The sequence below is a fragment of the Argopecten irradians genome, chromosome 7, assembly GCF_041381155.1.
Source record: "Argopecten irradians isolate NY chromosome 7, Ai_NY, whole genome shotgun sequence".
In the NCBI taxonomy this organism is placed as follows: Eukaryota; Metazoa; Mollusca; class Bivalvia; order Pectinida; family Pectinidae; genus Argopecten; species Argopecten irradians.
In genome coordinates, this window is record NC_091140.1 from 37866980 (window position 1) to 37885457 (window position 18478).

Below are 18478 nucleotides of genomic sequence, written 5' to 3' on the forward strand. Positions count from 1 at the left end.
TGACAAACCTGAACATTATTCTGTGTGGAAAACCAGCTTTGTTAGAATAAAATCTGAACTAAACCTATGCCCTTCTGAAGAGTTTGATCTGCTGATTAAGTACCTTGGGCCTGAGTCTGTGAAACATGCAAAAAGTCTTCGGGCATCTAATCCAACGAACCCTACTAGAGGCATACTTAGACTGTGGCAGCGATTGGACGAAAGATACGGAAGCCCAGAGATTATTGAAAGAGCCTTACAAGAAAAACTAGCAAACTTTCAGAGAGTGGGAAAAGATATGAAGAAACTTTATGAACTGTCTGATATATTATCAGAGATAGAATCGGTTATGGAGGATCCAAAGTATGAAACCTTGTTGAGTTACTTCAATTCTTCAATGGGGGTACTCCCAATTGTAAACAAACTACCGACTAGTCTTCAGAACAAATGGACTAGCAGAGCTTCAAAGTACAAAAAGCGTCATACAGTCTCCTTTCCCCCATTTACAGAGTTCTGTGACTTCATTAGAGAACAGAGCACCATGATGAACGACCCAGGTCTAGTGTGTACCCCAGCATCTGTTAGTAGGTTAGATACTACAAATAATACTTCCTACAACAAACAGAACAGTCATAAGCCTGCAGGAACAAAACAGATTTCGTCTGTCACAGTCAGAAAAAACACAGATAGACAATTGCAACACATCTGCAAACACATCATCAACTCCTCTGTGTCCAATCCACGAAACTAAGCATTCCTTGAATGATTGTAGAGGATTCAGGAAGAAAACCATCACCCAACGAAAACAGTTTCTGAGGGAAAACAACCTGTGCTTCAGGTGCTGTGAGACTTCTACTCATATTTACAAGAACTGTACTGCAAAGTTGCAGTGTAGTGTTTGTGGTAGCGATAAACATCCAGGTGCATTACATAATAAGGAGGAACTACGAGAAAAAACGGAAACCGAGGACAATACGGTCAGCGTCTCTACAAGGTGTACAAAGTTATGTGGACAAGGTTTTACAGGGCGATCTTGCGCAAAGACAGTGTTAGTTAATATTCACTTAGCTGGAAAGCCGGACGAAAAACATCAAGTTTATGTAATCATGGATGACCAGAGTAATCGGACATTAGGACACCCTGATTTGTTCAAAATATTAGACATTTCGGACAGAGACATGTTTCCTTACAAACTTATCTCGTGTGCAGGTGGTCTTGATATGCAGGGACGGAAAGCTACAGATGTTATCATTTCGTCGCTTGATGGTAGTTTTAGTCTTGATCTTCCTACGATTACTGAATGTGCATATATCCCTAGTTCGAGGGAAGAAATACCTATCCCTGAAGTTAAGAACTACTTCGATCATCTGGCTGATGTAGAGATTCCACCCTTAAATGACAATGCCTCCATTCTCCTTCTCGTTGGTAGAGACGTACCAGAGGCTCACCATATCATAGAACAGCGCACCGGTCCCAAGGGTACTCCATTTGCTCAAAAACTTGGCTTAGGCTGGACTATAATTGGAGAAGTATGCCTTGATGGTCAACACTTGCCACCATCTACACCTAGCTCACTGAAAGTCCTTAAGACTACCGTGATGCATAACGGTCGCCCCACTACCCTCCAAGAATGTGACAACAGTCTTACGGTCAAGGACCAACCAAGCTACGAAACCGGTTTGTTTGAGAGAACAGCACATGATGACAAAATTGGTCTGTCTATAGAGGATAAGGAGTTTCTGTATATTATGGACCAGGAGTTCCAGAAGGATGAGAGCGATCATTGGACCGCACCTTTGCCATTTCGGAAATCACGACCAAGGTTACCGAACAACAAACCACAAGCCCTAAAGCGTGCCCGTATCTTGGACACGTCACTTAAGAAGGACCCAGTTAAGAGACAACACTTCTTCCAGTTTATGGATAAACTTCTTGAGAATGGTCATGCAGAGGAAGCCCCTCCCATACAAACGAGTGATGAGTGCTGGTACCTCCCAGTGTTCGGGGTCTATCATCCACAGAAAAGAGACCAAATACGTGCAGTATTCGACTCTTCAGCGAAGTTTAACGGTGTTTCACTCAATGACGTTCTTCTCTCTGGGCCAGATCTGAACAACACCCTTATCGGCGTCCTACTAAGGTTCCGTAAAGGCACCATTGCAGTGACGGCAGACATACAACAAATGTTTTACCAATTCTACGTGCATGAGAAACACAGAGACTTTTTGAGTTTTTTTTGGTATAGGAACAACAATATAGATGGAGATCTAATTGAGTACAGAATGAAAGTCCACGTATTTGGGAATAGTCCCTCCCCTGCTGTAGCGACATACGGTCTACGTAAGACAGCTGAGTGTGCATCGTCACTTTATGGGAAGGATATTGAGGACTTCGTCAACAACAACTTTTATGTCGACGACGGACTTGTCTCTCTTCAGTCGGCAGAGGAAATCATCAGTCTTGTGCAAAGAACTCAAAAGGCACTCTCACACGTCGGAAAGTTGCGCCTCCATAAGATTGCGTCTAACAGCACAGCAGTGTTAAAGGCCTTCGAAAACAATGATCTTTCCAGCAGTATCAAGGATCTCGACCTTGATGTCGATACCCCTCCTGTCCATAGAAGTCTTGGTCTCTGTTGGAATATAGCAGCAGACTATTTCACATTCCACTCTACTGCAGAACCCAAACCGTATTCACGGCGGGGAGTATTAGCCACCATTAACAGTCTATATGACCCTCTAGGCTTTGCTGCACCTGTCAGTTTGAAAGGAAAACTGCTTCTTCGGGACCATGTAGCCTGTATGCTGGACTGGGATGATCCCCTACCCGAAGAATGGGAAACCTGGAGAAACTCTCTTTCTTCTCTCAACCAAGTACAAGTTCCACGGCAGTACGTCAAGATGTCATCATCTGCAATTACTGGTCAAATCCACATATTCTGCGACGCTTCTCAGGAAGCTATAGCTGCTGTAGCATACATGAAAGTGTGTGATGAAAATATCTCCAATGTTGGTTTTGTCATTGGCAAGGCAAAAGTTGCACCCAAGCATGGTCATACCGTGCCGAGATTAGAGCTTTGTGCAGCTGTTTTAGGAGTTCAACTAGGTCAAACAATAGAGGAGGAGCTTGGCATTCCTTCAAAGGACATGAACTTTTATACAGACAGCAAGGTCGTACTCGGATACCTGAATAATCGCATTCGTCGATTCTACATTTATGTTTCAAACCGCGTCGACAAAATCCTTGCGTTCTCACAGCCTGACCAATGGACGTACATACCAACAAATTTCAACCCAGCTGACCAAGGCACCAGGTGTCTCAAAGCAGAACTCTTACAAGAAAGCATGTGGCTAATGGGACCATCAGTATTGAAGGATCAAGTCCAACCAGTCAGCACAGATTTTGAATTAGTCAACCCTGACGAGGATGCAGAAGTACGTCCACAAGTCAAGGTCGTCTCTCAGGTTACAGTTGCCAAAACACAAGTTTGTCAGTCTAGTCTCGGGATAGAAACATTTGAGAGATTCTCTAGTCTTCAGAGTCTAGTAAGGGCTATCGCGTGGATCATCCATATAGCTGATAGTTTTCAGACTCCTAACAGGAACTGTCGTGGCTGGCACCGTTGTTCCTCATTCCTCAGCGTTGACAATGGGAAACGTGCTACTCATCTCATAATCAAGGAGGTACAAAGCAAGTTCTATGGCACAGAGATAGAGCGTTTGAAAGCAAGAAAACCTATACCAAAGGACAGCAATATTCTTTCTCTGTCTCCTATCTTGGATGGCGATGGATTACTACGTGTCGGTGGTCGATTACGCAAGGCTCAACTACCTTCGTCACAGAAGAATCCCTTACTGATACCTGGCAAAGCCTACCTTGCAAAGCTAATCATTACAGACTGTCATGAAAAAGTCAGCCACCAGGGCCGCCATTTCACTGAAGGTAGGTGAGACAGATGGATTATTGGATTACAGGAGGAAAACGCTTGATTTACCAATTAATCAGCCGTTGCGTTAAATGCCAGAGACTCCGTGGAAGGATGTGTCAACAACAAATGAGTGATCTACCAGATGCTCGTCTTACACCTGCTCCACCCTTTACCTATGTAGGGGTTGACGTTTTCGGGCCATGGAACATTGTAGCTAGAAGAACACGAGGAGGAGTATCAAATTCTAAGCGCTGGGCTGTCATGTTTACATGTTTGACATGCCGTGCAGTCCACATAGAACTTGTTGAAGATATGAGTTCATCTTCCTTCATAAACAGCCTCAGAAGATTTCAGTTTATACGCGGGAAAGTAACGGAATTCAGATCCGACAGGGGAACTAACTTTGTCGGTGCTTCCGATGACCTCCATATTAATGCCATAAATGTCGGGGACATACCCTTGCGGAAACATCTGTATGCTTCAGGAACAGTCTGGAAATTCAATCCGCCATGTTCATCACACATGGGCGGCAGCTGGAAAAGGATGATTGGAGTGATCAGACGAGTATTGGATTCTCTGCTCCTGGAAGAGGGAAGGAAAAACCTCACACACGAGGTATTGTCTACATTTATGTGCGAAGTGATGGCAATCGTGAACTCTAGGCCAATCACACCAGTTTCATCAGACCCAGAGTCACCATTTATATTGACACCAAACATACTCTTGACTCAGAAGACAGACGCCTCTGTGGAACCATTTGCTAACCTGGATGTGAGAGAAGTATATAAGTCACACTGGAAGCATGTCCAAGTTCTTTCAGAACAGTTTTGGAAACGATGGCAGAAGGAGTTTCTGCCAACTCTTCAACAAAGACGTAAATGGCAAAAGGAGCGCCCCAACCTTAAGGAAGGTGATGTCGTCTTGATGGAAGACAAAGACTTACCACGTAATCATTGGCCCCTAGAAGTTGTCTCGCGCGTCTTTCCATGAGATGACGGCTTGGTCAGGAAAGTGGAAGTTCGTATCAGTCGCGACGATAAGATTTCAAACTTTATTCGTCCAGTGGTTGATCTAGTCAAGCTTATTGACGTGCAACAGTGACTTGCGAGTGTCAATGTTAAAATGCGAACATTTGCGGTATGAGACAACCGCCTTGATGACATTTCGAATTCATTTATGTGTTTGAATCATATTCGAATTTAAAGTTTAGTTAAATGTTAGTTTACATGAGGACTTTCAAGTAATTGTCATCATATACATATGTAAGATGTGGATTATTGTTTGTGATATTTTGAATATCAGACGGGGAGTGTGTTGCCTCAAATATTAGTGTGCAACTTTAAAATAGGATAGTTGCTTAGAGTTACTTCCCTTGCTTGTATTTTATAATTATTCTTCAGAGTGATCTCCCTTGTGTTCACTCTTTTGTAAAACGTTGATACAACGATCCGAAACATGGACGACCACGGTTAAAGTGCATAGCCCCATATGATGTAAGTTTAGATAATATTAGGTTGATTCTAAAGATATATTGGTATTATATGATGCATATGTATGTACATGTAATGTTTAATCGATCTAATAGCTAATAATTGTGTAATTCTAAAGATATGTCAATATCATGATATCGTTGCTGATACAGATTATGTTTCTGTATTTCAGCCTTACTTGATTCGTTCAGCATTAAATTACATCTTAACAAGACCAGGTCTCGTGTCGTAATTTTCGTCGCTGTACAATTATGAATCAATTTCCATTTGAAAATTTCACAGAACTCATTGATATCACATCGAAAATGATATCTCCATTTTTCTAATAGGTTTTTTTTTTTTTTATTTTATGATTAAGTCAGGTTTTATATCAGAATTTGTTTGTATGTCCATTCAATACTTGAATTTCATCTTTATCTTTACTTGGCTCTGTTCTTACTTGTGTTTTCATTTTTTCTATCAATGTTTTCGGTATTGATTTTTTTAATTTGATCAGTTCTGCGATACAGTTTGCTTTGCAAACTAGTTTTTCATAAATGCTAGCATCATTAATTTTTCCGGTTTCATCAAATAATTTTTTTATTTGTATTATATTACTGTCGATCCAATTTTTAACAATAATAGATTTACCCCCGTAAGTAATGCTGGAGTTACCCCATATTATCTCATTATGCACGTATGTTGGTGAAGCATTTCGCTCTTGTGATCTAAATTTAATCCAAGACTGTAGTATTTTTTTTATAAAAAGCTGGGATCTCTTCAATATCATGTATCTTTTTAAGTGATTTGATATTCATTCTGAATATTAGTGAATTTTTACCAAATTTATCATAATAGAGTTTAGGTATTATTGTCCAGTACGAAAAAGTATTTTTTGTGTCAAATAGTCTTTTCACTCATGTAATCCTAAGCATTTCTATATGCGTTTCAATATCTCTTATGTTCAAATCCCATTATCTTTTTCATTTATCAGTTCATTTCACTTAATTTTGTCTGGTTTATCATCCCATAGATATCCAAATATTATTTTTTCCAGTGTCTTTATTTGATATTTATTTATATGTTGAACTGTTGCCAGGAGGTTATTTTAGGTATGATTAATGCATTTATTATAGTAGCTTTTCCAATTAGTGTCAGTTTTCTTTTTTTCCAGTTTTTTATGAGATAATTGATAGCATTTATATTTTTTTCCCAATTCATTTGCTCTACTTCTTTATTTTTAAAGTTGTATTGCTGCTTATTTCACTGTAACGATATGTAACTTAAACATTTGATATTTAAACATTGACATGTAACTTGATGATTTGGCTCCCCAAAAGCATATGTCGGCCTATAAGAGAGCCGAAATCTAGGAATCATATATTCCTGGTTTTGAATAAAGCGCCTTCAATCACCGCCATGTTCAGTGACTTCGGGTTTTGTCGGATTCCTTATCGTATCACGTGACTGACGTTCGACACGACCTGCACGTGGTGAGCCAGGTAACTAGCGTAAGCACACATGTGTTTGTTTACGCTTTCCTTCTGGCCTATATGAGCAAATCATGCTAGTATATGTCCACATATTGAGTATTTGAAACATCCAATTTACACATTACCGTAAAATCTTGTGTGTATCAAATATTTTAATGTGCGAGCATTATTTTCTTTGTAGACCACATATTTTGTTTATGAAAAATTGTTGATATTTTTTCTTGGTTTCACAACTCTCGTTTTACTTCGAGATTGTCGCGACGATGTTCGGAAGAGTTCGGAATGATTCGGCATCTTTCGAGCCTATTTTTCACGTGTACACGTTAAAAAGATTTTTTAGTTTTATAATTAAAGATACTTCCAGTGCTGCAACTTTATAAAAAGTGGTAAAATTAGAAAGTTTAAACCTCAGGCAGACGGAGAAAAATTTGTATAACACTTAAACAGTTTTCACTATGACCAAAAGAGCGAAAGTTATAGACCATACAACTTTAACACCAAAAATCACACCTAGAGACTTGATGTTTTCTCTTGTCATCTTTATACCATAAACCTCTTTTTGTTCTTGTTTTACCAAGCCAAAGACCTTATGATTTTTCTTTATTAAGCTCAAGCCCAGAATGTATACCAAAGTTCTCAATTTCTTTTATTGCTTCTTTTATATCACTCGATTTTACAAATAATGTTGTATTATCTGCTAATTGGGAAATTTTCATTATTTTTCTTTTAAATTTTAACCCCTTTGATGTTTTGGTTTTCTCTTATATTTATTGCCATAGTTTCAACTGCAATCACAAAGATCAAACAACCCAATGGACAGCCTTGTCTTATTCCTCGTGAGATTTTATATGTATCAGATACATAATTATTGTTGGAAATACACCCGTATATATCATAGTACAGTGTCTGTACCCAAGAGATAAAAGATTTTCCAAAACCAATTTTTTCTAAAGCTTCTAGCATGAATACCCATTCAATAGTATCAAAGGCCTTTTTAAAATCTAAAAATAAAATTGCGCTATCTGTTCCAAATTTTTCAGCATAGTCTATCACATCTTGTATTTGTCGTATATCAAACCCAATAAATCTATTTTTGATGTAACCATTTTGATCTGTATGTATAACTTTAGGCATTATTTTTTTCAATCTTTGAGCTAATATAAATCTGCAATTTATAGTCTATATTTAGTAAGTTGATCGGTCTCCAATTTTGTAATGAAGTTTCATCACCCTTTTTGTATATTGAAGAAGGTAAACCTATTTTTTGTGACTGACATTTCTCCTGCATAATACCCTTCATTTAAGGCGTTGATTACATCATATCCAATAATACTCCAGAAATGCTCGTAGAATTCTACTGTTAGACCGTCTAAACCAGGGCTTTTATTTTTTTCATATTTTTAATAGCATGTGTACATTCAGATTTTGTTAGGGGTCCATCACAAATAGCCTTTTCCGATTCATTTAGGGTGTTTTGACAATTTGTATTTCTGAGATATTGCTTTATGGATTCTTCATTAGGATTTTTACTTTTGTATAGGTCCTCGTAAAACAGACGAATAACATCCAGGATTTTAGTCTTTTTCGTTACTAATTTATTATTCTTGTCTTTAACCTTATGTATAACTTTTTTAGCTTGTCTTTGTTTTTCTAAGCCTAAAAAGTATTTATTTGGTTTCTCTCCCTTTTTTATGTATTGACATCTTGACCTAATTTGTTCACCCTGTGCTTTGTGTTCATAATATTCTTCTATTTCTTTTTCCAATATAAGGATTTGCTCTTCATTTTCTTTTTCTGATTTACTTTCATTTTTTTCATGAACCATTTTAAGTTTTTCTTCAAGGTATATAACTTTATCCTTCCTCTGTTTACTTAAATTTTTACAGTAACCAATTGTTGCTTCTTTAATTAGAATTTTTATATAATCCCATGTTTGCCTTTTATTTAGCTTACTCCTTCCACATTCTTTTTTCGCATTTACAATTACATTTTTAATTTTTTTTCAGTAAAGTTTATGTCTTTTAGCACACTGTTGTTCATTTTCCAAATTCCCTTTCCGCGTGTTTCGCCTACATTTATCAGTTTTATTGATATAGCCATATGATCAGTTGAGCGTATCTGAGCTGGTCTTATATCACAGGAGTTAATTCTATTTAAGAAATCTTTTGCTATAAGCCAGTAATCTATCCTGCTTGCTTCTTTTCCATTTTTTCTTCTCCAACTGTATTGTATTGTATTTGAATGTTTACTTCGCCATATATCAATGAGATTAAATGATTTAATTAGATCCGTCAGACCAAACACCGGTTTTCTATTTTTGATATTATTTGTTTTTCTGTCAATTGGTTTCTGAGTTTCATTGAAATCTCCCCCAATGATATTTATTCCAACACTTAATTCATTCAACTTTTCTTTTAATTTTTTTTTAAAAATGCATTTCGTTTTATCGGCTCATTTGGTGCATAAACATTTGTTAATGTATATGTGTTATTATTTATTTTCAAGATTAACATCAAAATCCTACCATCTTCAGACTTAAATTGATCTATCAAATTATAATGCACATTTTTATTAATATAAATTGAAACTCCTCTACTATCGCTTTTCCCAATACTATTATAGATGTGTCCATCATATTCTTGTTCTATCAAGGGAAATAACTCTAGAGTATAATGTGTTTCTTGTAGAAAAATTATGTCACATTTCTGTTGTTTAATATATTGTAATAGACGTTCTCTTTTAGATGAGTCTCTCAATCCCTGTGCATTCAAAGAGATAAGATGGAAATTTTCTATACCATTCATATCTTTATATATATATATATATATATTTTTATACTGTTAAAATGTATCTCTATTTTACATAAAATGTAAGCTCATTTATTTATAAATATCAACTTAAACAGACGCGGCCGTAAACATTACACTGTATCACATTGTTTGTTTCCAAAATGCGAATTCAAATCTCGGATAATGTCCTCCTTTCCAGCCAATCTGTGAGCGGCTTACAGTGTTATGTCAGAAATAGACTCCAACTACAAAACTCATTTTTGTTACACTGAGATGAATTATATCCACAAATAGCTTATGTTATTCTATACGAAAACACTTATTGTGTGAGAAAAGTGATTTTGTGGGACAAAATCAATTTTGTATTTTTGTATTCACAAAATCCAATTTTGTACCAAAAAAGCTGCCTAACAAAATTGACTTTTGTCAGACTACGTGTCGGTTTTAGTCTTTTCAACAAATCAATAATTTATCTAGTTGAAGTCATCCAATTTATAACCCATGCACGTTCTATTGTGTCAACATAGTAGTTTCTTTTCCGTAACTTTAAATTTCCCTCTTCATCGTCGCCATTTTTTCATAGTATGCAAATCGCATCAAATTTCGACGAATTGCTATATTTGGGTAGATAAATACTTCATTTGTTGAAAACACCTAGGTAAGTGGCGCCTCTCGGTGGTCAGTCGGAATAGGAGATGACCTGGCACAATACCAAACAGCGCCGGCGAGTTCCAGCTTTTGATATAGCACCGCGCTCGGGCCAAAAACCAGACATATATTTGTCATAATGTCTAAGTCTGGTGTTGGGACCAGAATGTCTCGGGCAAATATATCATTTAGTGAAATATTTCTGTCAAGTTAAAGTAAAATTAATCTGACTTATTTTCAAAAAATGTTGATCTGAAATCAGTTTTGTTAAACAAGTTCCATTCTTTCCACAAAATTGAGTTTTGTGTACAAAATTTCAAGTGTCCCATTTGGCGCCCAACTAGTGTGATATGAAGGTTTATTCTCCCTTAGATATAATATTTCCCCAAGACAAACCCTCGGAAAATATTACACCTTCTGGTAAATAAATGTTCACACTGCCACCAGGGCCATTAGTGCTTAATGCTTTCCATCTATATACCTACCTCCAGCGTCTAAAACGACGTACTTTGACCGGAAGTAAGTGCTTTAATTCCACATCCTCCTCTCCGTTCTAGAGGGAGGTACTTGCAGTAAAAAGATGCAGCTTCCGGTTCCAGGGCTATTTTTAGACGATTCCCTCTAATACCAGCCTTGAAACAAAGACAGAATTATTTTTTATATTTCTATTTTGAGGGATGATATTTTTGTGATTTCCTAGGAAGTAATTAGTCATTAATAATTTGTTTCAAAATGTCAAAGCAACGAAAACACAGAAGACAAAATGTCTGTTTTACTTTGGAATATATTTATTACGTGAATTAATGCTTACCGCCTCAGCAGCTTCCCGCATAAACTGTTCTGAGGCGTCAGACCAGATAGCCGGGACAGTGAGGACCCAGAGGATATCTGTGGGCTTTATGCCTGTCATCTGTTTATCACATGTATCCATCATATGGTCCTTGAGATACTTGATGGCTGCTGTAAACACCTTGATCGCCCGCATTGACTGGCCCTGGTCGTCTTCAATCGTAAAGCTTCTGTGTAAGCGCTGAATGATAATAGGCCATGAGCTAGGAGGGTCCCAAATGCACCCCCCCCCCCCCAAAAAAAAAAAAAAAAAAAAAAAAAAAAAAAACAACTTCGAACCAATATTTATATCTCACTTGTCGACTTCATTGATTGAAAAATGTCAATATTATGACTATTTTTTCAAATTTTAATGAAATTCTAGATGGCGGCCATCTTTACGACATCAAAGCCGGAAGTTCGTCCCAACTAATAAATGTTAACATTTTGATTTGAGATCATTGGGTCATAAAGTTCGGAAAAAATATTTATTCGGAGGTTTGGGGTGATGGGGTTGCATGTGGGACCCTCCTAGCCCATGGCATATAATACACATGTTTTAATTTTATAAACGATAGGATATTTACATACGAAAATAATGTATTAACAAACGAAGGTTCATCGGTTGAGAAATAAATCTACTTGCGTTGTTTTCGTAAAGTGTCATTTTAAATCGTCGGAAGTAACGCCATCCATTTTCTTCCTCGTCTAGAGCCAGATCAGAATACTTGTCTTCAGCCTCATATCCAAAGGAATGGAATGTTCCGTTAGGCTCAAAAAGAACACACGTGGTTGTTTAGACATTAGTTCCCCTGATCCCGCTGTCCAGGTGTTGGCGGAAACTTTCAATGGGTCCCGCTTATAATCATTTAGAGAAGAGAATGCGTACCCCGAGTACGTGGTTCCGAAGTCAATGGCAGCAACCAGTAGATATTCTGAGGAAGCCATGTTGGATTTTCTGAAGGAAAAAAAATCAATTCAATTCGGTTTATTAAGGATGTATTCCTCTGCGGTTTCAGTCACGTTAAAGTCTCATTTCGACATAAATCAAAGAAACTTTTCACATTTCAATCTTCTTCTCAAGTTTGACCAGTGCGATTATGCTGAAACTTGCATGAAATGGTCCTGACATGGTCCCGACAAAGTGTTGTTATTTTTCGGTTCGATCCGAAATCTAAGATGGCCGCCACAGCCGCCATCTTGAAAACACATTTTGAACATCTTCTCAAGTTTCAAACGTGCATGAAATAATCCTGACATGGTCCCGACAAAGTGTTGTTATTTTTCGGGTTGATCTGAAATCCAAGATGGCCGCCAAAGCCTAAAACACATTTTGAACTTCTTTCAAGTTTTACCGGTGTGATTTGGCTGAAACTTGCATGAAATGATCCAGACATGGTCCCAACAAAGTATTGTTACATCTCTGGTTGATCCCAAATCGAAGATGGCTAACATGACACTATATCTAATTAATTTCCTATATGTTAAGGCCTTTGGGCCTCTTGTTTGAAATAAAATTTGTTGAAAGAAATTGAAAATGATCATGACATGGTCCTGACAACGTGACACCATATATAATTAATTTTACTATTGCCAAGATAGTCAGATGACCGTTAATGCCCTTTGGGCCTATTGTTAACTTAAATCATCACTGCACCAGCTTTTTCGTATCGTATTTCTTTCAGTAAATCTTTACTAGGTGCGTGGTAATTAAATATATTGAACATTATTGTGTGAAATTATGCACTTTTGTCAATTTTTACATTTAATGGTATTTTAACACTTTTATTTTTCACTTGAAAATATTGAAAAATAACAAATATTTATATTGGGCAAAACACGTAAACACAAGGGCCTCCCATTTTCTGCCCTATCTAGAAAAAACAACCTTTCCCCAATTGATATACAATTTTTTTTATAAGTTTAATACCAGAACTTTTTTCAATAAAGGGTTAAATTTGGCAAAAATGGAAACTGGAAAATAAATTCTGCAAACATCCATCCATACTAAACACCTCATTAGGAAATGATGGCTTTACTCTCTTATGTATATGGTCAAAACGGCAAAATTCCCATGAAATCCAATAATTTTGTCAACTAGGTATCTTTGAGTGACAATTGCTCAAAAAGAGCACACTGCCATAATTTTTTCTTTCATTTTGTATAGTATGAACTCCTATTTCCACAAATTTATTTGAGAAAAAAAAAAAGTTCAATTCAAGAAAATATTGACTTCTCATATGAGTACATCCTTAAGTAATTCAAGTTTATTAGTATGTGAAAGGTGAAATAAAATTAATATGCTCTGGATCCGTGCTTGATAAATCGCTATTAACATACAGATTAAATGGTCAAAACCGGTTATTGTCTGATCCGGATCCCTGTCTATTCTGATTTAAGAGCTACTCAAGTACCAACTTGATCAACTGTACCTCATGTTATTACTACTGGTCCTGATGACATTCGGTTACGACCGTACGACATTATAAAAGTTTAAGATCGAAGCAATTACCAGCATTGATCAACTACGAGAGACCCATCGGGCATTAATGGTAACTAGATTTCTGTCCCAGAATCTGTCTCAAAATGTTTGACTCCATGTACCCATCAGCACATTTGTCAGTCAGGACTGCATTGGGTTTATGTATACTATCAAAAAGAACGAATGTCATAAAATCTAAAATTGGGTAAAATTACACCGCAAAACTTGCATATCAATTCGTCCTTTCAATCTATAAATGGTATTACCGTTAATTGGGATATTTTGGATGTGGTTAAATTTTGGCTTATTTGGCGTTGGCATGAAAGCTCTAAAATTTAACACACAAGGATTTGGCTACGTATTCAGTTATTTGTATATAACGATCAGTACATTTATATGTCATTTATTAGGTATGTGAACTTGTGCTCTCGGGTAAATTATTTGATCGCGTTACATAAACATACACTTCTGGTATGTGCTGTCAACCTGAGAAAAACGTTACCTGTGCGAGTCTTTCTTTTTAGCTAACATGAATAAAATTAGATGTGTGCCTATTAATCATTTTATTGGATACCAATATTTCAGGGTTGTGTTTATATTGATAAAGCTTCATACCTAACATTAGGTTTTCATTGTTGCTGGATCTATATATATTTCAATTTTCACTGAGGTTGGACTCAATGAAACTACTTAAAAAATCCGGTTTTATTTACGCATGAACTTGGATATCTTAACATCGGTTTTCGCGCAAGAAAATATTTTATCTAGACCTACCTTTTCCTAAGAAGCTTCCTACTAGGCCTAGGCATAGATCTAAACAGCGATGGCTTAAAAGATGCAAATATTCCGGACATATTTTTACAATTTTAAAAGCATTTTTATGAACTCTCGTTTTACTGACTCCATGACTCTTGTGTATCGTTCGAGTCAGCAACATTGCCTACCGAATCAAAATAAAATGTACCATGTCCCGGTGTGACGCGTTTCGAAACTACGTTAGAACGTCTCAGTTACAAACAAATCATGAAGCCTAAACGGCGATAAGAAATACTATATAAAAGTCAATGAGTGTCGATTTACCTTTAATCAGTTGTTTAACTTGTATCAAGGCTAAAGGCTACATAAACCTGGGGCGGATTTAGGTTTTGAGGTTAGAGAGGGCGTGGGACAAAGCAAATCAGGCGAGGGGTGTGGGGGCCGCCTAGGCCCCCAGAAGCTCTCGAATAAATGGTGCAAAATCCTGCATTCTGAGGATTTCATGAACACATTTTCCAGAAAATAATTGAAGCCATTTAAGGATGTTTATTTATGGTTTTCGTGTCAAGTGTCATATTTTTTATTTGAAGTTTTGATTTAATTTTTTTTACTTACAGAATTGCAATAACAAAATCTTAACATTTACATGGACATAAAGCGAAGAAGGGCGGGGGTCTGGGTGGGGGCCGCCTAGGCCCCCAGAAGCCCTCGAATAAATGTACACTTTTTCCAAAAAATAATTGAAGCCATGTAAAAATGTTCGTTTATTATTTTTGACGTCTAATGTCATATTTTGAATATAAAGTTACAGAATTGCACTGCCTAAAATCTGAATATCTATTCATAGAGGCACGAAGCAAAGAAAAGGATGGGGGTCTGGGGGCCGCCTAGAACGAATATACGTACCCGGCCTACTATGCCTTTAGGCCGGGTACGAATTGGTCCCTATGTATCGTAGTGGAGCACTGCCTCCGAAAATCACTCGTGCACAGTTTTTCATACTTTTTTGAAGGTTTTGAAGTAATAGGGAACAATTGTAGCTCTAAAGAAGACACCATTTTCAGTCTAAAAGTCTTTTGAGCTACAATATTGCAGCTAGGGGTCGCCTATTGAAGGTTTTTATAGGACTAATGAAAGTGTATGTGAACTTTTTTAACGATATAAGTTTTTACTTGTATACATTATCTGTCAGATTAGATAATTCATTTTCCCTAACTTACACAATCTTCATAATTCGTGTATTGGACAACGAAAGAAAAGAAGGCTAGTGGTCTTGTCTATGGCCATACGGTGCCAGGAACCATTGCTATCATCCTGTTTTCTAATAGGGAGCCTTTTGTCATGTGCATTAATTTTTTAACATCGTTTGCCTATCTTATAACATTATCGTTAAGATATGTTTTTATTGAAACAATAAAGGAAGGCATCTAGCATGGGGTGCACCCAGACCCTAGAAGCTCTCATTTTCTGTCGCATTCCACTTTTTTCTTTACACACATTTTCTTAGGACAATTAAAAGGCGTCTAGAAGCATTCGGCGTCAGTAGTGATCTTGTAACTGGCGTTTTGAAAGTACGCACACATTTGTGAATTGATAGTCGGATTTAATGCTGATTCAAAAATGTGTATATATCATTTACAACCTGGAAAACGAAGGGCATGACATATAGTCAACCAGCGAAGACTCATGGCCAGCTACAATTCCTTCCACCCACCCTCTCCCCCTTTTCTTTTATTGCTAAGGATATCGAGATATAACCTGTCAATATTGAATATTAATGACAATAAATTATCTAATATATTGGGATTTTATCGGGGTTTTTTTTGGAAAAAGTAAATACTTGAAGGGATTTACATTGTACCTTTTAAGCGATGGAGATAAAACCTTAACTTACACGAAAAAAATATAATTATTCCATTGTGCCTGGATACAAGTATGTTCATGCATGTATGTACCACAAATACATTTAGATTTTAAAATGATAACATCAAACGGTAAAGGTAGGAAATGGAGCTTTCTGTCTAATTCTCACTCTTTATCTAATTCCTTAATTTTTTCCCTTTCTCCCTCTTTTCTTTCTTCCTTCTTTTCCTTCCTTCCCCTCTTTCTTTTTCCCTTCTTTTTCCTTTTTTCTTTTTTTCTCTCTCCTATTTTAGGGGAGGCGTACGCCGGGTCCGCCCCCTCTTGGATCTGCGCCTGTAAACCACTAGAACCTTTCCGTTCCCATCACGTTACGTACGGTGACTCTCCATTTTGAATCAAAGCGGGAGACAACCGTATCACACCGTCTAGACATTATCCTTCCTCGTCTTCGGCGGACGAATTTTTGCAATCATTTCTTAATCTATTGTTAATGTTTTATGTTTCATCTGAATTTCATTGATAATAAAGTTGTTTCTAAATAAATATATGACAAATTGTAATATTTGCGCCATTTATTTTTAATTAGTTGTTTTCTAATGGCGCACTATTTTCTTACGTCTCTCGTTGTAGACTTGCACAAGCCAAGAAACTCGTAATTTTTTTTAACAAAAATCAACGAAATTCTAATTCGATTGAATTGAAATATAAGTATTGAATCATGATATGGTCAATTTCATGGGGTGATGAAGTGAATTGCTCTTGAAACAAATTCAACATGAACTGCTGGCACTTTCATATTTCGAAACAGCTATTTTTGGCATAACAAAGATTAATCTGATCTAAGTTAATGACTAGTAGTAAGCAAATGCGGAAAAAGTCTCCGTCTGTTATTCGACTTATCAAAATTTGCCCTTGGGTACCGATGAACGATTCCGACAGATATTATACTGATATATCAGAATAATCAGGTTAATATCAAAACGTTTATAATGTATAGATTAGCGTTTGTTAAAGAATGATAAAATCGCTCACCCCTTTGGGGTGGGACAGGAGAATCTCAACCCTCGATCTCGTTCAAAGCTATAAACACCGAACAACTTTTGTTATTTGTTGAGTATTCATAAAATTCATAACGGATTTATTGATAATAAATTGTGTATCAATAACCATATTTTCCACCCCATCTACATATTCCACATACTTATCGAAAGAAATATCAAGGTGGCGACCAAGACAACTACGCAGCTGTTACATGTCCTAAATATATTCAATTTACGGGGCAATGCTCATAAAGTTAAAAAATAAAAATGATATAATCGTCGTGACATAAGTGCTACCAAATTCTATCAAATCTCTGTTAGTATCACTTTTAAGGAAATCGTAAAATATACTCACTGTTCACCGATTCACACGACCACTGACAATGTCAGCTACTGATGAGCCGGGTGTCGGCCTCGTTTTATCGCAGCTGTGTAATTCCGAGAATTCTACTCCTCTTGTCTTTACATGTTTAACAATGACGAGACAAAGATATAGGTTACACATTACATATCTTTTACACTTACAACAAGGTATGTTATATATAAAAGTTACCCCATTACTTCAATATATATAGTTTAGATCGATATGATAATAGTATTATACGTAGGTGTAAAAGCAGCCGTTTGAAACTTTTAACGAGTGGAAGTGTATCTACAAAATGTTTAATAACGCATAAAAAATTACATCAATTACAAAACAAATGAGAATAACAAGACACTTGTTTTCATCTGTATACCCAGCTACTATATATATATATAAAAGATAAAACTCAACGACCTTCCTCTAGTACTTTCGCCATTTCTTGATGGCTCTTCAGGATATAATTCGATTTAAAAATCGTCAGATACACTAATTGGTCCAATTTATTCTTCGATAAAACAATTTTATATATTTCTGCGAGTAAACTTAGGTATATATACCAGCATATAATATTACATATACAACAAACTCTATTTTCCTACATTCCCCTTTTTTAAAATTGTGTGTTTTTTCGTCTTATATGCAATTACTTTGCACTTGTTGATCTATATAGTTCTTATATTTTATATTACGTATTTGTGACTCTATGTATCAGACCAAATACAGATCTGGATACTGAACTTAATGGCAGTCTCTCATATATGCAGTGCATTGCGTTTGTGAATGTCTGTATGTTTTAGGAGGCTGTAGTATATCAATGTTGTGTCTCTTTCCGATAGTGG

General features: G+C 36.6%; 3 protein-coding genes across 3 annotated transcripts; 2 read left to right on the forward strand and 1 right to left on the reverse strand.

The window, feature by feature from the left end:
• The first annotated feature begins 1085 nt into the window (after positions 1-1085).
• LOC138327199 (uncharacterized) lies at positions 1086-3929 on the forward strand. The gene has a single exon (XM_069273179.1). It carries the CDS (start codon positions 1086-1088, stop codon positions 3927-3929), a length of 2844 nt encoding a protein of 947 aa, XP_069129280.1.
• An 89-nt stretch (positions 3930-4018) lies between these two features.
• On the forward strand, positions 4019-4897 carry LOC138327200 (uncharacterized). The gene has a single exon (XM_069273180.1). It carries the CDS (start codon positions 4019-4021, stop codon positions 4895-4897), a length of 879 nt encoding a protein of 292 aa, XP_069129281.1.
• Positions 4898-10800: 5903 nt separating this feature from the next.
• Positions 10801-11291, reverse strand: LOC138327201 (heat shock 70 kDa protein 12A-like). Its single transcript, XM_069273181.1, has 2 exons — positions 11118-11291; positions 10801-10938 (listed from the first exon to the last, which is right to left on the reverse strand). Exons 1-2 carry the CDS (start codon positions 11289-11291, stop codon positions 10801-10803), a joined length of 312 nt encoding a protein of 103 aa, XP_069129282.1.
• Between the last annotated feature and the right edge of the window lie 7187 nt (positions 11292-18478).